The sequence below is a fragment of the Agelaius tricolor genome, unplaced genomic scaffold (genome assembly GCF_023055355.1).
Source record: "Agelaius tricolor isolate 1412-34295 unplaced genomic scaffold, bAgeTri1.0.p SCAF_1, whole genome shotgun sequence".
Classification (NCBI taxonomy): Eukaryota; Metazoa; Chordata; class Aves; order Passeriformes; family Icteridae; genus Agelaius; species Agelaius tricolor.
In genome coordinates, this window is record NW_027269261.1 from 21,885,605 (window position 1) to 21,910,606 (window position 25,002).

At 41.9% G+C, this 25,002-nt stretch overlaps 1 protein-coding gene across 4 annotated transcripts in view; it reads right to left on the reverse strand.

The window, feature by feature from the left end:
• Positions 1 to 10,645, reverse strand: part of SMYD2 (SET and MYND domain containing 2) — a 29,348-nt gene extending 18,703 nt beyond the window's left edge. The window contains exons 1-3 of one of the 4 annotated variants that reach the window (XM_071426208.1): positions 9,977 to 10,249; positions 7,279 to 7,342; positions 399 to 509 (exon numbers count right to left, since the gene is read on the reverse strand). In XM_071426208.1, the coding sequence (XP_071282309.1) occupies positions 399 to 509; positions 7,279 to 7,342; positions 9,977 to 10,158 (357 nt within the window). In that variant the 5' untranslated portion in view covers positions 10,159 to 10,249. Of the gene's footprint in view, positions 1 to 398; positions 510 to 7,278; positions 7,343 to 8,135; positions 9,945 to 9,976 lie in introns of those variants that run through there. The other 3 variants (XM_071426226.1, XM_071426201.1, XM_071426217.1) reach the window with 3 other exon arrangements.
• Positions 10,646 to 25,002: the final 14,357 nt, after the last annotated feature.

A 25,002-nucleotide genomic window follows, 5' to 3' on the forward strand; every position in this document is an offset into this window, starting at 1 on the left:
AGTGTGGTCTTGGTGCCTGCCCACATGTGTACCCAACAGCTCAAGTCTACCAGAACAGAGACTGAAACACCAACGTGAAACCACCAGTAAATATTCCCAGGCTCTGTTCAGCAGTACCTTGGCCACAGGTTACAGCTGAAGACCTCGCTAGCCTTTCTCTAGCTTCCCACAAAAGTCTCCAGCTGGATCATGCTGGCCCTGACCCTGCTGCAGTAGAGTGATGGTCAGTGCATTCCGCTGCTCGAGCTCTGTGTTACACCTGTCTGTACACAGGAAACTTGTGTCTGTGTGTCCGTATGTGCTTTGCAGGGACAGTTACTGTCGGTCAGTTTTCATTTTCCTGCCTTCCCTGGCACCCAGAGCAGGAGCAAACCTCCCAAGCCTCGCCTTCTGCTCACCTGTTTGGCAAGGATCCTTGCTGTTAGCCTCACAGTCTCTGAGGGATGCCAGTTCTGCCCAAAAGTGCACATGGAGGCACATTCCAGCTTGTGCATTGGCCAGTCTTCCTTCTGAAAACAGAGGAAAAAATAATTTAAAAAAAAGAGCCATGGAGATAAACTTATGAAAAAGGGGATGAAGCTAGTCCTGCCAGATCCTAGAGGTCAAGTGAAATGTGTTTCCTTTAAAAAATAAGGTGACGCTCAGTAAATCAGAACAAAAGCTTGAGTCACATTTAAGGGGTAGAGCTATCCTGCTTTTTCCCAAACAAATCCACAAGGGATGAGCTGAGGTCAGAACATCTTCATTTACTCAACAGAAAAAAAGTATTAAATGACAGAGGAGCAAACAGACAACATGATTTATAAATCACCAGTTCTTATTGTTCAGATCAAGCATGTGAGGACGCAGTAGGTCTGAGCTTGATGACTTTATTGGGTTCATTTCCATTTAATGCCTTGGCCCCTCACTACGAGGTGACCCTGCTGTAATCAGGAGTAATGTGTCTGAAGTCAATGGATTCACAATCCCTAACAATCATTTGACGGTTAGGTCAAACACAAACATTCTGGTGGAATTATCAGATTTTTTTCCTTAAATGTTGAAGAATAAATGTACAGCCAGACAAGGAAAAAAACACTAATACAGACAAACATTTTAGCAGAATGTATAGAATATAGTTTAGGTAATGCATAGCATATTCCTAGCTCAACAGACAGTAACAACACACAGGAGTGATGGCAAAAGGCACTCAGTGGCTTTTGTCACTCAACAAATTTCACCCAAGGCCACAGAATCTTCCAAACAATAGCACAGAATCACATCTAAACAATCTGCACTAGCCCAGGCTGTCCTCAGACTACATCAAATTTCATTTTATTAATTCATTTAAACATGGAAATATTCAAGCAATGCAGTTATTTATTGCTATATCTCGTCCCAAACACATGTTCATAGCACTATGTTAGAACAGACCTATAGTTTTCTGTCTGCTTAGGAAGCATCAAATTTTGCTTTCATACCAGATTCAAACTGGTGGAAAACACTAGCAGAGAAAAAAACTCACAACAAATCCCACAAATCTGTAAGTGAAAACTTGAAAAAGTTTTAGCACCTTCCAGAACATTCTGAAATCCCATTACTGTGATTCACTCAGTATGGCAGACCCTAAGTTGGCCCACTCAGCACCAATTTTCAAAAATAATTTAAAAAACCCACCAGTGTGGCCCATCACAGTGACTGAGTGGCACAGAAGGAACAATTTCCCTCAGCTGCCTTACCACTAAGGGCAAGAGCTGTTTGAAACACCAGGGACACACCCTGGAGGCTGTCTGAAGCATCTGCACAGGACTGGTAGATGTGCTACTGGTCTGCTGGGAGATGGACTCCTTGTGGGAACTACACACAGAACCCCAAAGCAGGGAACAGTCAGGGGAATCAGGACCCTCAGTGCCTCCTGCCTCGGCTGGTCAGCTTATGTACAGGTTTTGCAGATCAAAACAAAAGCCAAGATTACTAATTTCAGAGTTACTACACCAAAATTTCTTCCAGTGAAAACAGTTATTTTAAGTGTCCTGGGCACAGACAGCTTTAGGAGGTTATTTTATTAGGAAAAGAAAGGTCAGCACCTGCCCTGGCCTTGGGTAGGGTTTGAAGCATTGAAACACTGCAAGGGTATTCAAGCCCTTACAATGTCAACTTTGCTGTCTTCAATATCCCACTATGGTACTTCCAAAAAACCTACATACAGCCTGCTTGAAATAAGCTCCAGTGTAAATATTCTAAGAGATGTGGCAATACAGACCAGAACCAAAATAGTATATTACACTGTAATCATGTCATGTGAAATTACACTCTCAACTCTCCTACAGCTGTCACACTACAAAATGACCCCAGAGAGACCCATTTCCCACATATGCCCCAAAACCTTTTCTGGAAAATTCCTGACAGCCTTTGCTTAGGAATCTACAGGCTAAAGGCTAAAAAGACACAGAGGGAAATCTCATTTCTCACCTCTTCTTGCTTACCCAGGACACCCACTAACTTTAGCATGCTTGTTCAAAAAGTGAAGGCACTGAACCTGAAGCTTTGCAGGACTCTCATCCATACACACCCATTAAATAAACAGAAGAAATTACCTGATAAAACAAAAAATCAAAATGCAAAATCACGTGCCTGTCTTGAAGCAGTGTTTTAAAAAAAATCCATTTGTCCCTTTATTCTTTACACATCGTTAATTAAAATCTTTCCCCAGGCAGAATCACACTGAGTTATATGAACTGGTAGGGAGGTTAAAGGGACAAGATACGGCTGAATTGTGCAAAATGAGATAAAAGCCTGAAACACCACAAAAAAAAGAGGGTTCTGATGACTGAGTAATACCTGGGATAGAAACACCATGACAGCAGCTTTCCCTGCGATCACAGCAGGACTGTATTTTGCATTCTTTTCCACATTTTCCTCCAGGTAGTTTGAATTATAACAAGTAGCATTGTTCTAGCTGAATCTCTAATGCTACATTAATGATATTTTCTTCCTATTTTCATTACATCCACAATATTTTCCCCTTCATTTAGGAGTGACAACATTTTTGGAAGGGAAGTTCTTTAAAGCTTATGCCTTTTACATCAAAGCATGGGAACAGTCCTCTTCACCAAGTTCTTCAAAAAGATTCTGCCATCTAGGACTACTGGATTGATTCCCAGAACACTGTCTTATACCTCACCATAGGAGAAAAACAACAAGTGACAAAATATAATATTAAAAAAAATTAATCTCAAGTCCAAACAAATGTCCTCATACCTCCTTTTTCACATGGGCTTTTTCAATACTAAATAAAAAGTTCTATTTCACTCAATTGAAAAGAAACACAGATAAATACCAGAGAGAAATGATGGGCAAGCCAGTGCAGGGTTAAGCTCACTTCTTCAGAATCTTAAGGCCCAATTGTGATCAAATGGCATCAAACTCCTTAACTGAATTCCAGTGAGGCAACTTCTGAGGTCTGATATTAATTAGTAAAGTTCTCTGATACAGCCTTTCAGCAAGCAGTGAAGGCAGAAGTTTTATATATCTTCAGAGCCACCCTTCCCTATCATCATTTACCAAACGCTGGGCTAAAGAGGGTATTTGACTTTCATGGGCTAGCACTTAACATGTTCACAGGAGACATTTGCCAAAGAAAAATACACTGGGAAAGTTTTTGTATAGGGGGACAGACACCCAGTGCAATCTTGCAGTGTCAAAAACCTTTTGTGCAGAATCATTGCAGCAAAAATATTTTGTATTTTTTTTCTACATCTTTACAAAGACAAGTAGGCAATTTCTACAAGGTCCCATTTAAAACACACCTGCTTAATGCTAATTACAGGTGTGCAAGTACATTTTCAGGCTTACTAGCTAGTAAAAATACCTGTTTCACTCACTCCAGCAATACCAACTTCAGCAGCCTTTAATGCGACATGTTAAAAAAACCCCATAAGTGGTTTGTTCAAAATATATTTCAAATGTTGAAATTCACCACAGAAACATCTCCTTCTGCACACTGGCTAGCTATCTCCACTCTCTTTGGGATAAATGATAGCCATGTGTAATAACAGCAAGAGGAGTTCCAGTAGCTGGTTCATGTTCACCAGGTCCACAAAAAATTGCAACACATAACCCTATTAAAACATTTCTCTTCAGGGTGTTCCAGCAGCTAATTTCTAAAGAGAAAAAAGGAGCACAGGTTTCCTCCCGCTTGACTAAAATTATTATAATTTAAGAAGTCAAGACCCAAACAGCTGCAGATGGGGGCTGAAAGCCACTACTATAATAACAGGCATGCTCTCCAAGGAGGTGAAACTGGAGAGTGGGACGGTGAGAATCTGCTGGAAATCACAATCCCTTTTAAAAGGAGACCTGGATTCGGGCTTGGGGAAAGAAAGATCCAGCAAACCCAGACTAGATTCAACCCACAAAACATTAAGAGCAGCAAGGACAGGCAGTGAGGGCAACTTCCACTCTTATGTGCCCTGAATCCACACCTATGCAAGCATCTAGCTTAATATAGGTGAAACATGTGGTTATCCATCCCAAAAGCAAAATAAGAGACCAAAACAGGAACACTAAGGAGCTGTGCCAAAGCCTGTGTGTGTGTGCATAGATCCACCTCTCCCCACAATGAGCAAGAATTCCTATGAATTGTGGTATAAGACATCTTTAAGTAAGAAAACAGCAAGCTCAAAAAGCTTTGGGTTTTTATCCCACTATGCCTCACATGGTAAACATCTGTCTAACTGCATTGCCTTGACTGACAAGGTACCAATCAACATATGAAATCATATCATGTCCTTGTTGGGTGCATACAATTTTTAGCTGAATTGACCAAAAAATATGGATTTACAGGAAAAAATTAACTTATAAAATAAAAATGAAATGAACAATACCATGACAGTTCTCAAGTACAGCCCTGGCCTTTTATGAATGTCTCATGATGTCTGACATCCATGCAGGCAAAAGGGACACATTTCCTGTACATTCCAGTGTTACAAATTCAGTATCAAGGCACAGATATCCTTCTTAGCTTTTACAAAGAATTGCTGAACTGCTGAAAAGTGCCTTTGAACAAGAGGCTGTCTGTGTAGCACAGTGGAGTCAGTGGAGACCAGTTTCTAGAGAATATTGTGCTTGAAGGTAATTTTGAAAGAATGTCAAAGAATTCAATCTCAGCAACGTTCATCAATTTCATCAGACTGACTCAGAAGGGCCCAAAAGATGGAAGACAGTGCTATATAAACTAGGGAATCAAAAGCCATTTGTTTATCACCAGCAAGGATGAGGTACTAGTACCTGTGCATGTCATACTATAGCTTAGACATCAACAAAATCTAAAAAAGGCCTTTATATCTAGAGCATCATACCACACAGCAACAGGTAGGAAAGATTCTAATTCACTAACTTATCAGACAGACAAGCTTTTGCTGAGCAGCAGCTTTAGCAGACTTAAGGATACTCAGTTCGAGCAGTTCAGGTTTTTACTCTAGGAACATGTCCCTCTAGAGAGAGAGAATTCTGACCACCAAAACATAAAGATTAAAAAAAAATCAATCTAAAAAAAGGCAATACATATACAAAACTTTACAGAGAAAAAGAAAATAAAATAAATCAATCCCTCCTTGAAAAGTATAAACTTTGTCAAGGCTGGAAGTCAGGACACTGAGGGAGGGCCACTTGGTGATGAAAGCAAAGGACCATTGATGAGAAGAAATAAGTTCTTCCACCTCCAACATGACATCTACTTGCTATTTTCCCCAGCACAAATTACTGAGCTTTCCTACTTGAGAAAATCTTGCACAGCTGTTTCATAAGCCATTGTACATTTTATATAGTAAGAGAAGAAACAGTTTCAGAAAAAAGCTGCTAAACAGCTGCTTTGTTCAAGGATTTCCTTACCTCATCTAGTTAAAAGCTTGCAAGAAATAATGACATGAAGAAACATTTCTTAGAAACAAGCATTTTTCATGAACGAATCACAGGCTTTCTCTACACTGTCTTTAAAGCTCATACAGATTTCTCTCAAGACCCTTAAAGATGCTCATACAGTAAACTTTCACTTTGGCAATTCTATGAACTACTGCAAATTTTGTAAAAAACTCCTGTTAAGCCTTTTGAGATCTCCTGATGCCTCAAAACCAAAAGGCTATTTGATTCACCCACAACTCACTAGGATTCTGTGGGAAAGCAGGAAGTAGGGGAGGTAATAGAAGGAAAACTGAGGAGAGATCAGGCTTCTTTTGAAACGTGTGCAACAGGAGAATAAGAGACATCCTCGAAATAAAAGCAACAGCCATGTCCAAAGTGCCTGGGCACTGAGCAGCACAAACCATGACATCTCTGACCAGGTAATGACAACAGGGACCACTTGGCATGGCCCCATGCACCCAAGAGCACATTAACATGTGGGACAAGATTTGGATTATTTATAGCTGGCACACAGTGGCTTGCCAGGCCTTGGGTCACTCAAATCCCTCACACTCTGTGCCCAGCACCACAGACCTTGCATAGCTCACATTATCCAACCAGCAACCCAGATGGGTTTTTCCACACAGAAACTGGATCATTCTTTCACATCAAGCTGAGGGCCCAAAAAGGCTAGATTCTAATAGTCTAACCCTGTCTCTTTTTTTCTTTTTTCTTTTTTTTTTAAGATGCTTATTCTAATTTGAATAAAAAACAGAGTGAGAACCATATGCAAATGTTTTGGATGTCTTTGTATTGCTCTACTTTAGTATGCACTTACATTCTACATCCTTTAAAAACCAAAAGGAATAAAAGTTTTATCTCACTGAGTAAGTTCAGGAGAAAGCCTGATAAGTTTCAAATGATTATGACTACCATCAGCTGTGGTAGTCTCAATAATCAAAATATTTCAAATATTCTAAAAAAAAAATCTTAAAAAATTCTCTCTCTCTCCTAAGATGGCTATTTAGAGATTTGTTTTTCTTCCATTAGACACAAGATCTCTTATCAGTTTAGTGAGCTAATGCTAAATTATCAGGTCTGTCCTTAAAGGAAGAAGTAATACAGACATAATTAGTGGGTTGACAGGCAGCTTTAATCAAAGTCTCAGTGGTACCAAGCCCTGAAGCTACTGATCTTGAAAGAGTCATGCAGACCATGTCGAAATCCTGTAATTGTCCAATGCACAGCTCCATGGTCAGCATCTGTGGGATACTGGAACTGACTGGACTGCTATTAACCACAGCTACAATTAGAGCATATCAATGCCACACAAACAAAAATTGGAGTTCTGCACCCCCACCCTCCTTCCCCCCACCCTCACAAATTGCATGACCGTACCTGACATTCCACATTGCAATAAAAGGCCTGTTTGCATCTTCCACACTTGGACAATCCTTCTTTCCTTAAAAAGAAAACAGAAGTTATTCTGTTCTAGAAACCTGAATGAAATAAAAGTGTATACTGGATCACTTTTTGCATCTAATACAGTTTCATTTCACAATGAAAACTGTATTAGACTTTCAAAAGCACATTTTTCCACGCAGCTCTCATTATGCAAAAGCACTCTGCTTTCTTGAAAAATTGCTGGGTTTGAAGACATGTTACTCCATGCTATTTGACAGACAGCATCATTTTTTGCCACTATACAAAGAATAATGAGCTAAAGTTATTGTGTTTTGCAAACTTTAAAATTGCTCTGTTCACCAATATTAACTCTTTGGTTCTGCTATGACAATTCTACTGCTTCTTTGGTTACAGAATGCATGACCTGTGTTGAGTAAGTGCCTCCAAAAGCCAAGAAAAAATACTGTGTTATTAAATATACTGTTTGATCTCCTGTCACCTGAGAGCCCCTTACTGTCGCACCCTGTCTGCTCTGATATCTGTGTATTCTGAGCAGACCTAAGGCCCACACTCTCCTTTTTTATATTTGTATATACCCCACCAGAGGGAACTGCCACGAGGAAGGTCCTTTTCTGCTTTAAAGTGCATGTGTTGCAAGAGATCCCACCAAAAATAGAACATGTGTTACCCAACAAGTGACATTTTGGTGTGACAGCAATAGGGATCTCTCAGCAGTACTGAATGCTTTTAAAATGTCTGCATACCCTCCCTGGGCTAAGTAGAAATAAATAAATAAATAGCCTTACACTGAGGTAAGCTCATTGGAGTAAATCAAGGGTGAGGGTCCTTACATGATGTGACAGTGTGCAACATTTGGGTGCTCACTGGCATTTGGAGCCCATAAAACCCAGCGAGCCTGGCATCCTCTGATTGTATCTGCAAAGCACACAAGGTGCAACCTGAGCGAGCCGGGCTAACACCATGACTCCTCTTGCTGACATTACAAGCAAGTATTTAAAGTAACAACCACTATCTCATGCAAATACAATGTTACAGCCTCATTTTGCCCATGTAGTCACAAAAGTTCTTAGGACAACTTGGCCAAGTTTCCCTTCCCACGGCTGGTGTCGAGCCCACAAGCTCCCTGCTAGGGCTCTTTGGAAGTCCTACCAGCACAGATTGGAATCTGTACGTGCTAGTTCAGCGCTAATGCAACAGTCACAGACACAGAACACATGTCTGAGCACTGGCGGATCACCTTACATCACCCAGACATCGCTCCTCTTAGCGGCACTTCATCACCCTGGTGTGAAATAAATTTCAGATTACCGCACTAACTGCTGTCCTGCTGCAGGCAGTGGGTTCCTTGATTGCCGTGCTCCTCCAGAGCTCGAAAGGAGAAGCTTGCATGGATAACAAGCAGCTGCTCCCGAAGATAACCAAAAGCTATTCCATGAGATAACTATTATCCTTACAGTATTACTTCACCTCAGTGAGGTATGGAAGCATTCCCGGGTCCTGTGGCAGACAAATCTGAATATGATAAACAAAACCAGACAGCTTCTCTGGCACAAGGAAACTTGTGGTTAGGTACACGAGTTAAAAAAAAAAAAAACAAACAAAACTCTTAAACCAAACACAGCACTTCAATGCAAACCTTACAGGCTGGGAAAAGGTGTAAAGGAGGTGATGAAAATCACCTCAGCTGTACCCTTCTTCAAATTAATGGAACTCGCTTCACCAGAACTGTATTAGGTGCTCATATGCAAAGAGTGGGGTGAATCAAGTCATAAGCAGATAAAGTAATGAGGAAAGAAAAAGGATGTATGGACAAAAATAGCACAATTGCAACAGTTGTTTTTCTTTGCTGAGGCAACTACTAACATTTGCTCTGAGATATAACCAGGTAAGCACTTAATTCCTCTGCAAGCTGTCAGAAGCCACAAAACTACTACACTTTCTAAAAATATGGTGTGGTGTGATGTGCCAGAGTGTCATATCCATGCTGAATTTGCTAACCCCAATATACCTTTTAATACACCCTGCAGCAGCTCACATTGAGAGGCTTGAGGCAGACACTGAAAACCTCCCCTGCACACAGGTGAGGAGGAGCTGCAGAGGCCCCGGCAAATTCGAGCCCCCGCATCCCTCCAGCACCAGGAATCCCGAAGCACTCAGGAGCAGGCAGCACTCCAGTCCCAGTATTCCCAGCCAGGAGACAAACAAGTTCTTGCATTGCCTGTGCTCCGCCCCAGTAAAAGTAATTTGCAGACTAAGGTTTCAGACACAGGTAATACACAAGTATTGGTGTATATTTCAATACGGAGATATATACATTTCATTCATAGATATTCCATCCGCACTAGGGAATGTGAGGTGTGAATTAGGCGATTGCAGACCCTTTCTCCTTTATCAAACCTTCATTAAAACCACCGAACACCAAGTTATTACAAAACTAGACGGATCAACGACACTTCCTGCCAGAGGATGGTTACGCACGTGTCTACGTGACCGCCAGAGCACGGGAAGAGCAGAACTTTTTTTTTTTCCTTTTCCTTTCTCTCGCCTGAGCTGCTCAACACGGAAAACCAGCTTTGACTTTAGACCTCCGCGCTGCCACAGCAGCTCCACGAGCCGAGGAGGGGGAAAGCAGTGCCGCCGCCCCTAGAAGCCGGGCGGGCCCGGGCCCTACCTGGCGAAGCAGGCGTCGCAGTGGCTGCCGCGCTCGCTGACCGTCAGCACGGCCGCGTAGGCCGGGCAGCTCAGCAGCAGCTCGCCCACGGCGAAGCGCCGCCGCGCCCGCAGCCCCCGGCCCTTGCCGGCGCTGGCGAACCTCTCCAGCCCGTCCAGCTGCGGCGCCGCCTCCGAGCGCATCCCGGCGAGGGCAGCGAGCCGGGCGGGCTCGCGGCGCTGCTCTGGGAGCCGGGGCCGCCGCCGCCGCCGCCGCGGGAAGCGCCTCCTCCGGGCGGCGCGGGCCCTGCCGGCGGCTGCGCACCGGGAGCGCTGCCCGCCGAGCCCTGCCCCGGCTCCGGCACCGGGAGCGCTGCCCGCAGAGCCCTGCCCCGGCCCCGGCACCGGGAGCGCTGCCCGCCGAGCCCTGCCCCGGCCCCGGCACCGGGAGCGCTGCCCGCCGAGCCCTGCCCCGGCTCCGGCACCGGGAGCGCTGCCCGCCGAGCCCTGCCCCGGCCCCGGCACCGGGAGCGCTGCCCGCCGAGCCCTGCCCGCAGCTCCGGCCCCGAACCCTGCCCGGCCCGCGGACACGCTGCCCACGGCACGCTGTGTGCGGTGGAAGCATGCCGCGGACCCACCCGGATCTCGGGCGGAGGGGGCTCTCCCGCTGGCCTCACGGCCCTCTCGTTGATATTAGCACCTAATCCAGCTCCCAGCGAAGTCAGTGAAGCGAGTCCTATTCACTTGAAGAAGGGTACAACTGAGGTGATTAGGTGATTTTGCTCTCCTCCTGAACATCAGTGGCTTTTCCCAGCCTCTAAGATTTGCTGTTGGTTTTGTTTGTTAGGTTTTGGGGTTTTTTTTAACTTATATGCCTAACCATAAGTTTTCTTGTGCCATAGAAAGTGTCTGGTTTTATCACATCTGGAAGATTTCTGTCTGCCAAAAGACCAAGAAATACTTCCATGCTCCATTGCTATTCAGTAATATTGTGAAAATCATAGTTATCTCAGGAAATAGCTTTTAAGTATCTTCAGGAGAAGCTGCTTGTTATCCCTGCAAGCTTCTCCTTTGGAGTCTGGAGGAGCACAGTGAGCAGGGAATATACTGACTGCATTAGCAGAATAGTTAGTGGGGTAATCTGAAACTTATTTCACACCAGGGTGATGAAGTGCCACTGAGAGGAGCAGCAAGGCCTCCCAGATCAAGGCACCTCCGTCATGAGCAGGTTTGCAGTTCAGGTCACAGGGAGCTCAGGTGTTGTGGCCTCCTGGATAGATAACCAGGGCAGGGAGAGAACGTGGCAAGCCCAGGCTCTCCCTGCAGGTTAATTGAGAGCCCCAGGCATGCTCAGGGGTGAGCCAGGTCCCAGGGGCAGCAGGAGACAAGGTGGGTGGGAGTCCCCAGGGAAGCTGGACAGGAAGATTAAGGTGTAGCTGTGCCCTCAGGGCCCTAACAATGCACTATTCCATCTAATCATTTATATCAGTTGCATATCTTTAACTTCTCTGATATTCTCATCCATCGTAACACGATGACATTAGTGGATTCACTGCAAAATTAATCTATCTTTCTGGACCAGCATTATTTGAATTAGTTAAAACATCACTGTTTTCATAAGGAAAGACTGAGCAATGAAAATAGGTCCAGTCCTTGAAAATCATCCTATCACCCTCAACAACTCAGCTAGATGTTGATCATGCCCAATTGCAGACCTGCAGGGATGGAATTAGGGTATCCAGCTAAAGTAAAAGGAGCAGTATCTAACCAAGTACCTCATCTAGTACATGAGGACTCCCATTTACATCCCAGTTCATTGTAGATTGACGATGTCAAGCTCAAAGGTCTGGACTCTTAATTATAGACTATTCTATATCCAAGTATATTTAAAAATAGTTATTGATAATGTATGCACTTTAAGAATGAATTAACATTCACTGGGAAACTGCCCTTATGGTCAATCCAGTTTGATTAATTTATAGATCCATTATAGCTAGACAAATAAAGTCACAGCTCCTAAACCTACCTACTCTGACTTCTTACACTGCACAAGCTAGTAAATTCCTTGAACTAATCCCTGCTCAAAGTAGAGCAAAACTTCTAGGAAATAACTAGTCTTGATTTTAAAATGTTCTTAATAAGTGGTTTAAAAAAAAAAAAAAAAAACAAACCCTAGTAATATATATATATATAGACTTTATTTTCCCTTAAAATTGCCCAGTTGTTCCTTCAGCTGCTGTATCTTGTCATAGCATTTTAAACTATTTTGAAATATTCTCAGCTTTTTTTTCTCTCTACATCAGTAAAATGAAATGGTTAAGCATTTGCTTCTGAAATCTGAAAACAGTGTGATATATTCCAGTAGTGAAATCCTGGTCACACTGACAGTGTGAAATTAGTGACAAATTCCTACAGTTTTTCCAGAAGTCAGCATTTAATTTGTGTTTCAAATTACGCTGTGTCCAAATAAAAAAGGTCTACAACAACTTGTGTCTATCAACTCGATGATCTTGAAGGTGTTTCCCAGCCTTAATGGTTCTCTGATGTTCATTATCAGACCACTTCTAAACAATAACTTGTGCTTTTCTAAGATCGTGTGGGTTCACTGATGAGAAGGTTGTGAGAAGGTGTCTTTTGGGGGGAACCAGCTGGAATGATGGCAAATGGTATCACACTTCTGTTCCACATTATCACCCTTGTAAAACAGATGACAATTTGATTATGCCTCAGGTAATGAGGAAAAATTCAAATTTCAGTAGGTCTCTTTTTTAATAAAGAGTCATTTAGTTTTAAAAACAAAAATAATAATTTACTAAGTAGGCTTTATTCCACCCTGAAAGATATTGCTTTCCAAAAGATAATGCCTGGATTTATTCACAAGAGTGAAATTCAGCACCGGCCTGCAGTCCCATTCAAACCCTCCAGGAGAAATTCAACCAGCTGCCTGCATAGCTTTTTGCTTCCTTTGGATGTTTTCAAAAATAAAACTGGTTTGATAAGTTATTAATGAAAACAGTTTGGTGACTACTTTGTTATTTATCCCATCCCCGGTTTTCTGTATTTATACAAAACCTGTAAATAAAACATATTCTTTTGGATCTCCCTATTTTATGTGTTTTTATACCATGTTCATCAGAAAATCTGAGCGTGGGTTTTTATGAATCAATATGAATGCCTAAATAAATAATGTTTTATTGCAAAACACAGACTTAGTAATCAACTCATGAAGACTCTCAAGGCTTTAGCCATATAAATATGCATGCAAAAGCTGAATGAACAGTCAACCAGGGAGTTTCCTGCAACCAGAAAAAGACTGGAGTTCTCTCTCTCTCCACTGTTCACAAGATGAGTGGAGAGTCCGTGCTTGCAGAATGTGTTGAAGACCTGGCAGGATTGGATGATAAAATACTTTGCTAAATTATACCTTGCATCTGCAGAGACTTGTACTTCTCATCTCTTGTGTCTTTTTTTAATTTCTGTTGTGTCTGCTTTAAATAAGAAAGATAATGGCTCATGAAAGGATGTGAAGTAGGGTGTAGGTTTAAGAAAGTCACAGAACAAAGTGTTGTGCCAGGTCTTTGAATTTCTTAAAATTAAGGAGTCTTTAGAAGCAGAGCTGTTCACCTTCACTCACAACCTTGGAGCTGCTCTATGGAAAACCTTCTGTGTTTGACAGGGAAAGATGTATCCCTGTTAGTCACTTTTAGTTAGGCTTAATCACTTAATCTTGCAGAAAGGGTAGCGCCGCAGCGCAGCCTGCTCTCTCCAGGAACGGCTGCATGCCCCGTGCCCAGAGCTGTCTTTTTGTGTTCGTGTCACCGCAGACTTTAGCCAGAAAGGTTCTGAACTTGGAAAGGGAGCACGGAGTCACTGGCTAAGACACAGGGCCCCGAGCAAACTGGAGGGGGAGCTAGGAATAAACAATAAAATCAGCTACAGGGTAGGTACAAGAAACAATCATAGGCCAGCAGCCTATGGGGAGAGAAAGGACAATGGAAACGGTATATAACCTTTTCTATATTTAATACAATTATTTCCAGAGAGATCTGGTATAGTAACCTTGTCTTTTTTATCCTTTGTATTTTTTTTTCCTGTACCTCTTGGTACCATCAGCTGCTTTCAGCTCACCAGTCCAGGTGCTCACAACAGGGGCAGCTGGAAGCACATCCCACAGTGTAGTGTAAGTAATGAAAAACTCAGCCTAAGCTGGTTTAGTAAGTTTTGTGGGTAGATCTCATGGCTTGTCCTAACCTCTGTCCTGCTGTAGCTAGGCAGCTGTTTCTGGTATCTTTGCAATTTATGGGTAGTTTGGGTTCAGATTTGCACCTTTTTAGCCAGTGAGTGCATTATTAGTTTTGAACCAGAGATTAAGTGTGAATGTAAAAACTCAGCAGGAGCTGGGAAATGCTGCCTTTCAAAGAAGAAAAATGCAGTTGATCACTTTTAGGAAATAACCTGCAAGGTGGGAGGGAGTTCAGGGATGGCAGTGAGTTCAGAATTCAGGGGGGGCTGCAAGGATAGTGTGTCACCCATACATCTCTAGGCAGATGTGCTCCCAGCCCTGGAGGGGCCTGGGTGTGACATTCAAAATCTGTCCTCATGTTATCTTCTACATCTGTGCCACTAATTGTTGACATGTTGACAGTGTTGACATTGCCCACTACTGAAACACAAACAAAAATACTCTAGAGATGCTGTGGTTCTGTTGACAGTCAGAATTTTGTTCCCAGTCAGAGAGGACTGGTGGAAGTGGAGAAGATGGGCAACCCTATGGAGATGTCTGACTTCTCTTTAGAGACATTGTGACATTAAAGACCCAGAGATCTAGAAAGAGGTTCCTAATTTAATTTTCTTTTTTCTGAAAAGAACAAACTCCTCACTGCCCTCACCTATCAGATGCCTCCTGCAGTTTTATCAGTATTAACATCCCTACTGCAAGTGCAGAACTAGAAGTAAAGACTCAAGTTTCTGCCTAATATATGGAAGTGATTTTCCTGGGTTAAACATATTGTAATCCACTCGTTTGAAGTTTACAAGCATTTTTAGTATGTCATTATAGAAAGCCTATACACAAATGTCCAAAGACAAAAAGTGACAGCAGCACAAATGTGGTTTCAGGAACATATCATGATGACAGAGCTGGATGACTGTGGGGAGCAGGCAAGGGCAGCAGTTAGGTGTGAATGTGACACTCAACACTCAGATACTTGCAGTTCACAATTTGCTTTTATCAGAATCAGCAACCTCACAACTGCCTTTCTGTGCTAACTCCAGCCTGCCCCTGGCAGACCTGCATTAACCTTTGCTTATGGAGCCACGGCAGGACTCAAGCAAATAAAAAAACATATTATGTCAGATTCCCCATTGGTGTAAATTAGCATCTCTCCACTGACTTTGAAGGAGTGGGACCTGCTTGCTCAAGTTGAGGATCATACCCAGTGCTCCTGTAGCATCATTAAGTTGTCACATTCTTCCCCTGCCTCTCCTTTTGTTGTCTAGCTGCAACTTTTCTGAGTTGAGGACTAGAGAAGGGTCTTTGATCCTCTGATAACTCCTTGAGGCTCCCTAGGATAATTGGCCAGGACACTTTCTGAATTATCCAGGGTCATTTTATCCTGCCCTTTTACTTGGAGAGGGATTACAAGCAAGAGAAAAATCTTGGAGCTTTCACAGATGCAGACGACCTACACGAGTGCTGCTGTGTGTAGTAGGTCAGGCACCCCTCGTGACATGAGGGACACCCCATTGCCACCAGGCTGTATTTAACCTCTCCTGCTACTGATGTGGAAACAGAAGCCCTTCAGGGTGACCTGGGCCCTAAGACTGCCTAACTCTTTTTTCCGAGCACACTGGGAGTGCTGAAAAAGGAAAGTATGTGAGCTGCTTTTCTGCTGATGGAGGTATTTACTCACTGCAACCAAGCAATAGCTCCATATTTTATAAAGTTCTCATGGTAAGGCATTTTCTTCAGCTCTAACAATGAGTTTTGCGGCTATTCTTTAAACCTCTGGGGTTTTTTTCAGCATTGTGAAGCATAGGATCACTGAAAATGTGAAGAGTTTCAGTAGCCACACCAATGTTGTAAAAAGATGTATCATCACATCTATGTACATATTGGTTACTTTTCTATTTGTTTTTGCAAAGATTGCATTAGCAATACAATCAACAGTAATTTATACTTAACCCAGCTACAAAAATATTCAATGCTATGCCTAAGAATGACCCTTTCCCAGCCATGCTAAAAATATCTATATTCAATAATGACTTCCCAGAGATAAAACATTTTTGAGATTTGCTGCTTAATAAAAGCATTGTTCTGCTAGGGGGTATTCCACCAGGGCTGTACAATATTTTTTTTTTTTTAAATCAGAATGTTTTGCAAAATTAAATCAAATGCCTTACAAATGTCTCAGTATATCACACTGAGGCAGTTACCTTTTTAACCAAATTTGTAATCTAATCAGGTTTGTCTGACAAGACCTATTTTCCATAAAACCATGCTGACTGGCATTAATTACTTCCTGTCCTTTCATTCTTTATCACTTGAATCCCATATTCTATTATTTTGCTCCCCCCTCACCTCCTCTCCAGTTTGAAGTTAGGTTCACTGGCTTGTATTTACCAAGGTCGTCATGTTCGTCCTTGCTGAATACTGGCAAAACATCAGTCTTCTTCCAGTCTTCTGGAATTTCTGTGTTATTTCAAGACCTATTAAAAATTAACATGTGGAAGGAAGAATCTCCTCCACCAACTATTTGAGACTCCTCAGGTGCAAGTTATCTGGGCCTGATGAATTACAGGTTTTTATCACAAGTAGATATTTAACATCCTATTTGGTTACTAATGGACTGAAAAAGGCTTTGGCTGCCTGATATGATACTGCTGTTATCCTGCTTTTTCTGAATCAAGGAGAGACATATTTATTGAATATGGCTTTCTTCATTATTAATGATTTTACCACCTTCATCTAGTTCCTGGCAAATTCCATTGCTGGGATTTCTGCTGTGTATCATGTACTTCACACACTCCTTCTTTTCCCTCTGCTGCATATACAGGTATCTTAATCTTCAGTGTCCTCTGTGTCATAATTTTCCTTTATCTTCCTTTTTACTGCAGACTACTACTCCTCCTTCTAATCTCTTCTCCAACAAAATGAAGTAACAGCGGGAAGGAGGGAGAACTGTAACTAATATTGTTCTTACTTTCTTCCCTCACTGTCCTGGTTCAATTTCATGAATGAAAAAAAAAAACAAAAACAATGCATTGAGTGGATGGATTTTGGAAACCAAAGAGCATCCTTTGAGTATACCAGCTCCCCCTTTCAGGGTGTGATTCCCTATTTCTGAAGAGCCCGTCTTTCAGCAGGCTGATTCATGTCCACACGTGTTTTCTCTGTCAACCACCTTTGCTGCTTTTCCTTCTGTGCCTGCTTTTCTTCATGGACAGCAGCAGAGAGCACACAGATTTTGCTGAGACAAGAGCCACCATCCATCATCAGATGACAGGTACTTCTATTTCTTGGAAGAGGAAACCTGGTCCAGCAGAGTACTAAATATTTGTAGAGGGACACTGTGGTGAGAAGTATCACACAAGCAGCAGCTGGAAGCTTCCAGATGTGTTAATATGGAAATGTGGTGCTCTCCCACCTCTGCATTAGGTACCAGAGTGCATTTGAAAATTAAGTCAGATATAGAGTATTTTTATTACAATCAGTGGCTTTGGGAATTCTCATTACTTGGAAAAAAAAATTTGATGGTCATTTAGCAGATGGGAGAAAAAAAAATGTAGAAAGGACTTGGGAGTTTTGCTCTGGGCCTGGGCTAGTGAGCCTTTGGCCCATGGAGAGCACTCTTGATTTGTGGTGTTTGCTCAATGTTTATAGAATAATATGTCCTGAAGCTGCAGCCCCTGTGGTGCTGGTTCCATGGGGCAGAGTTCTGTGAGCTCAGGGATGTGGCACTGGGAATACTAGAAGGGCTGGATGTTGGATGTGCACCTATAATATGGTGCAGTCTTGTCTGTGTTGCCTTTGGGAATGCTTTCTGGAGAAAACCATCTGTCACATGGCCATTGCACTCTTTTGGGGATGCTCTTGGAATGATCCAGAATCGAGACAGAATAAGTGTGAACTGATCAGGGATTTCAGGTATTCAGCACTATGGAGAATTGTGCTGTGAAAGTATTTTACATACAGACAAGTACATTTTAGATAAATTCTCACATCTCCCTTGTCCATTGTCAGTGCCTATTAGCTTTCAGGGCTAAGAGAATGGCAATAGCAATAATAATAGTAGTGATAAAACTGTAAGAACTTGTATCTTAAGTGTGACTGCCTTGCAGGTTTATATCACTGACAGGCCTCTCAATGGGGTGAGAAAGGCTGTGTGGGGCTTGGAGCTGGCAGAATCTACATATGCCATTGGAGAACCTGGTAAATGAACTTCAGAGCCCAAGCATGTAAAGGGACCAGTATGGCAGATATGATTGACCAGATGGAAAAGCAAATGTTCTTTAAGACAGCAATTTGGAGAATCCCAATCTTTTAGATTGTCCTTTCTCTACCTACCCTTATACAGAGTTGCTCTCCATCTCTCTTGTAGGTCCCTTTAGATCCATAAAGGCTTCTGTAAGATCTCCCTCGAGCTTTCTGTTCTCCAGGATGAACAACCCAAACTCCCTCAGTTTGTCTTTGCATAACAGAGGTGCTCCAGCCGTGAGATCTTGGTTGTGGACTCATTACAACAGATCAATGTCCTTCCTCCATTGGGAGCTGGACAGAAAACCTCGGGTGGGGTCTCACCAGAGCAGAGCAGAGCAGAGCAGAGCAGAGCAGAGCAGAGCAGAGCAGAGCAGAGGGGCAATCACCGCCCTGGACCTGCTGCCTATTGCAACCCTGGTAGGGCCCTGACGAAGGAGGCATGATAAGGAGGACTCCATGGATATCAGAAGGCTAATTAATTACTTTATTGTACTATATTATTCTATATATCCAAAACTGAATCTGCCAAGCACTCAACCCTGCACACAACTGCTCTGCACTGCACTCAGTCTCGTGACTGTCACCTGACAGTCCCAGCACACACACACTCTTGGCCCTGATAGGCCAAGGAAACAAAACACCATGATTTTGGGTAAACAAAACACCATGACTTTGGGTAAACAATATCCATATTGCATTCTACTTTTGCACAAACACAGGCACAGCAAATAATAAGAATTGTGTTTTCTTTCTCTGTGTTCAGTGAAACCCAGAAATATTCTTGGGAAGAATTGTGCCTTGCTTTTTTCTGTGAAGAGAAATGTGGGGCTGCAGCTGCCCATGTTGCTTTGATGCAGCCCAGTGCATAGCTGGCTTTCTGGTCTGCCAGGGTGCATTTTTTTGTCAGGTTGTGTTGAGCTTCTCACCCACCAACGCCCCCATGTCCTCTGAAGGACTGCTCTCAATCCCTTCATCCCCCAGCTTGTACTGGTGCTTGGGATCACCCTGACTCATGTGCACGATCTTGCTCTGGGCCTCACTGAACTTCATGGATCTATTTACATGTTATTTTACTCTGTTTCATCAAAATAATAATAAACACAACCAGCAATTCATGGACAAATACATCAATCATTTATTCTGTCCCAGAAAATGACTGTGTTAACAAAGTCAGGATTTTTTCAAACACTAGAAAACTAGGAACAGAAATCTGCATTCCCAAAGATTAATATTACACTTTTCCTCCAGTTCTAGAAGGGGAGTAGGGATTCTCCATACTTCAAGAAATATCTTAAGGAACAAAAGAAAGAGAACAGGAGATGCATTGGGATTGCAGTACTGAGAGTTGAAAACTGTATTCAGCTGGACCACAGTACCAACTTCAGCAAACACACTCACAAAGAGAATGAGACTCCACTGCTCAGTCAGTCTGGGAAACAGTGTTGAAATCACAGCTCATCAGTTAAAACATCTCCAGAGAAAATCCACAGAGACAAAACTTTCTTAAAGAGGGAAAAGAAAGAAACCGAGTCAATGCAAAGCTGCTTCTCAAGGGAATTATGTGAAAAAGGAAAAGTTCTGAAATGTATGCAGGAACTAGATGAATTGAAGTGATCATGAAAGCAGTAAGACATAATACAGTCATCTCAGGAATGAAATAAAGATTTCATAATAAAACTAAGTGGATACACAATCCACATTAACACTTAGGGAATTTGAACTTATCCCTTTTTATGACATCTGATGATGCTTTGGATGGTATTGAATTGTGATTTATGTGTTCAGAAACCTTTTTATACCATCAAAGGCATTCTTATGAACAAAATAAGCTCTTGATGAGTCAAAACTGACACAAAGTTTTTGTTTAATAAATGAAGTTAATCAACTCAAGGATTGCTCTTTTATATTTTCTATGTGTCCTTTTTTAAGACATTCTCATTTTATCAAACCTTTCTGGGGTCCCTTCTCTTCAAGCCATAAAGATTGGCAAGGGTATCCTTGTGTCAAGAATCAGTGACTAAAAATAGTTGTCTCAAATTGATAAGCTAAATCTTGCCACTTTGCTTTAAGCTTCCCTCTCCTGCCTCTCTGAGATCAAAACACAGTTACTCTGTGAAATTTATGGAAGAGAAAAAAATAATAGACCATGTGACCTTCATTGGATCAATTACCTTAACTTTTAGTCTTCTATAGATTTCTTAATATACCTAGAATTTGCCTGCGTAGATGTGGAATTACTTATTTTGATCACTAACTCCGTAAATGCAAAAAGTGAGTAATGAAAGTTATTTCTTAGGCAACAGCTCTTCAGTCACTGCAATTTTTATTGCTCATCATAAGACCATACAGAATATCTTATGTTCCTTTTCCCTCTGAACACAATTGAATTGAAGACAATTTCATGTCTGGAGCCATGGCCATGCCAAGCAGGGACTAGTGAATCCAGTGTTGTTATAACACAGTTAACTTGGTGACCTTTGAATGAAAAATTCTATTTATGTTGCTGCCATTTCTCCAGTCCATTTTGGAATAATCTGGCCTCTAATTATTAGCTCAAACAATATTCTGAGCTATCTTTCCACAGTGGATTAGCACCTTCAGATTATAAAAGTATTAGATCACCATTGAAGTATCTGCTGGTTTTGTCCACTGATAAATATTAAGCAGCCTAAAACTCATGGAAATGATTTTGGAAATGGAAATGGATTAAAACTTGAGGCAAAACCACTGTATTCCAAAAAGACGGATATGTAAGAATTACATCATAATTTTAGGACTGTGATGTGCCAAACACTTCGTTACTTCTTTTATCTGGGAGATAATTAACCCTTGCTCTACTTACTTCACCTTTCAACATAAAGTCCTGAGAGGACAGATGCCAAGAAAGGTTTCTGTAAGTGTTCATAATTTGGGCTTTACTTCTAAATTATAGGAAAAAAAGATTGAAAGCTCATGTTTTTCTCCCTCTTCCACACTAGTGTTGTTTCATTGGCCTAATCAAGATGAGAAGGCAGTTGTAAATTTATATTTGTCTGGCTTTGACACTTTTCTCACTAATTTACTAAACTTCCTAGCCAGAAGACAAATAATGCTTTTGCCACGTATGGGAATTTCATATGCATAAAATCATGGAGTTGTAAGAACACACCTTGTAATGTATATCTCTCTACATATTTTGTTAAAGGAAAACAGAAAGAGAGGGAAAGGGCTTGTTATAAGATAAGCCTTTTATGAAAAGTTCTGGATAACATAATTGGAATAGAAACAAGGGGGTCCTATAGAAATGTAACAGAACATTATAAAATTACTCTAAAACCTATGGAGCATTATATCTTTTATATGAAGTTTTTTGAGCCATTGTATAGAATATAACAGAAGAGCTATCTGAGCTATAGGATGGTAGGGGGAAAAAAAAAAAGCTGTAGAAATCGTTATGGTTTTGTGTTAGATTCCACAGGAGTTTTCCATAAGGGCTGGGCTGTTTCTGAGTGTATCCTGAGCGTGTTTCTTCTCTCTCTACTCCTGTGGCGAGCTGAACTTTGGTGTTAGTCTGCAGCACATTCTGAATGCACGAGTAGCCTTTTGTGGGGAAAAAAGAAGATAGTTCTCTGTCTCATTAATCTGCAGATTCATGTGGAAGTCTATGCTGTCTTAAACTTTGTTGGCAGGTCACCATGCAGCTGCATGAACCATTGTGTTTGAGTTCTAAATGGGGATGTACAATAGGCACTGTACCTTCTGGTGTAAAACGTACACAGGAAATCACATACCACTACCATCAGCAACTGAGGTTTTGTATTATTTCAATGGACTGAGGGCCCTTTTTTTGCTGCACTAGGGAGCTAAGAAAGTGTACATAAAGGACAGCATAACAGCATCCTTGCCTGAGTTGGTAGAAATGAGAGAAACTTTTCTTTTTGGTGTTGTTGATGATGTCCAGGGCAAGTTGATTATGTATGAGCCACAAACACAAGATTAGTGGTATTATCTTAAAAAGATTACTTTTAGAAAGCCAAACAGGTCAGATATTTAGAATGCGCAATTGTTCCTACCACAGTATTCAAAACAGAATTTGGGAAGACAGGAATTGGAAATGACAAAAAGGTCTAAGTTCTTCCAAATCTAGGAAGGAGAATAAAATGTCAAAACAGTTATAAACCACAACCAGGTCAACAGGTCCATCCACATGAGAAAACCAGCATTTAACAGAGGGGTCTCTGAAACTTCTGAAGAACAGAAGATTGGTAGGAAAGCATTTTTATGAGAATTAAAATGTGCCTTCCTGTCAGGGAGGAAGGGTGTTGCAGGGTGCTTGAGAAATGGAAAAAAAAAGTACCATTAAACCCCGATATGAATAAAGATCAGGTGAGAGAGGATGTCACCCTGTGGCCTTTGGAGCTGTATTTCTGCTGCCTCCTGAAATTATGTTTTCCTGAAACAAAGGAACAGTGTTATGGAAAAGTGGGTGCCAGATACTTTAGGAAAATGAGACACAGTGAAGCGGATAAAAGAGACAAAGACAATAGCAATCATATGCAATAAAGTGAAGGCAGCTGAGGTCTGAGACAAAGGTGAATATTCTGAGCCAGCAAGATGACTGAAGCAGGGGAAGGAAGGAGGGAAAGGTGATTCACAATAACATTTGAAAGACATTGGCTTGAATATTTATCAATGTCACAGCAAACTTAGCTTGGCAGCCTTGGTGGCTGGCTTTGTTCTTTTGGCGATTTCCCACCCTTGAGATGACAAACAGGAATGTGGTTCAAAGCACAGCTCTTAATGTGAGCCCAGTGCAGCAGCCCTTGGGCCCACAGGCCAACTACACAGGCACTGCCATGCCATTTCATAGCTTTTCTAGAGACATAGCTGAGGTTTTTACTCGTATCAACATCCTGGATTCAGGAGGCAAACATACAGCAGGACATGCAGAAAATTCTGTGCAGCTTCTTTGAGTACCTCACTTGCTCTGAGTCTATTCAAGTGTGGGTCCTATGCCCTGGTCAATGACTCTGCTACATCTTTAGTTTAGAAATAACTGAAATAAGTCTGAAGTGATTCATCCACCTGATTTTTGATGGATACAAAAGTACCCCAGTAATTAATGTTTTTGGCTGATAGCAAAGGTCTAAGTTACAGTGCTTTTGCAAGAGTTTCTTCTGCACATACACAATAATATTCTGAAGTGACTGGTTGCTGAAAGGTAAGATACAGGCACCATTAAATATCTTAGAGAAGTGCCAAATCAATACATTTTGGAGCTCTACTCAATGCTGTATCCCAGCTTATTCAAACTGCAGCCTGACTCTCATCTAAAGGTAAGGACAGAGCAAAGGTCATGGTACAAAAGGCAGGAAAAGGACCATGGCTGCCCTTGGTGGCATTGGTAAAAATGGAGTTAACTCCAAATGTCATAGGCTGTAACCAAGGGCAGAATTTGGCTATTTGTTTTGAATCAGTGCTATCAATAAAAGTCTGCCAAAAATAACCAACTGGTAAATATTAATTTAAACAGAAAAATTGGAAGTCGGTTGCACACTTAGTTGCAACATGGGGCCATTCCATGCTGGCAGTAAGAGGATAATGATGTGAAGTGCCAAAAAATACCTGGAAAGCATTACTTCTGTGTGACATCCAATAAAGATGCTGCACACACCCCTACATTTTTCAGCAATTAAATATCTGAAAATGAAAGCTCTCTCTTTCCCCAATTCCCCAACTGCAATGGCCAAACTACAGCCCAGCAATGCTGCAATAGAAGTTTTTCAGGGTGGCCCCTCCGCACAACAGCTGTTTCTCAGTCTGATAGTAGCATCTCCAACCAGCTGCTTCAGTTTGCTCCTGGCTGTCACTGCTATAGGTTAATAGGAACAGAGGCAAGAGAAGGGCCTAGGCCAGCATAAAGCAGAAATAACAAAATTTTCTGCCAAAAGGGAGTGTGGGATAAGAACTTTAATGGGCAAGCAAACAAAGAATCAGACTGAAGCCTGAGGCGCTTCATTGTGTTGGCAATAGACACACAGTCCTGGAACAAGTGCAGCCCAGAGTCTAAATTTGAAATGACTGTGGGGCCTCTGTGCCAATAAAGTTTGGCTCTGTGTATACATGTGTGCATGTATATCTATATCCCCGCACCAAATACGTAGTTGTGATAATCGCGTAGTAAATTACAGAGCCATATGATGAACTGCACGTGCCTTTGACCACCTCACCTGCCCCCTGCCAGCTAATCCATCTCTATTTGGATTTGCTCTGTCATTACAAACCAAGGCTTTAATCCTGCAAACACTTATGTGTATACTTAACTTTGAGCACTGGAACAGTCCCGTTGAAAACAAGTTTGGCTGGGTGTAATTTCATCTTCAACTCTACGTGTGGTCATAATCCTGCTTTCTACATTCACTGGTAGCAGTCTGGGCTTGTGATTTCTTTTAGCTGGTAGGACAACACCTCTGGCACTTACTGCTGCTTTGGTGTGTGCTGAGGATAAATCTGTATTATTCCACTGGCTTCAAATGTGTTACACCAATTTACACCACCTAAGAATCTGACCTGTTGAGAAAGGAAAGTCA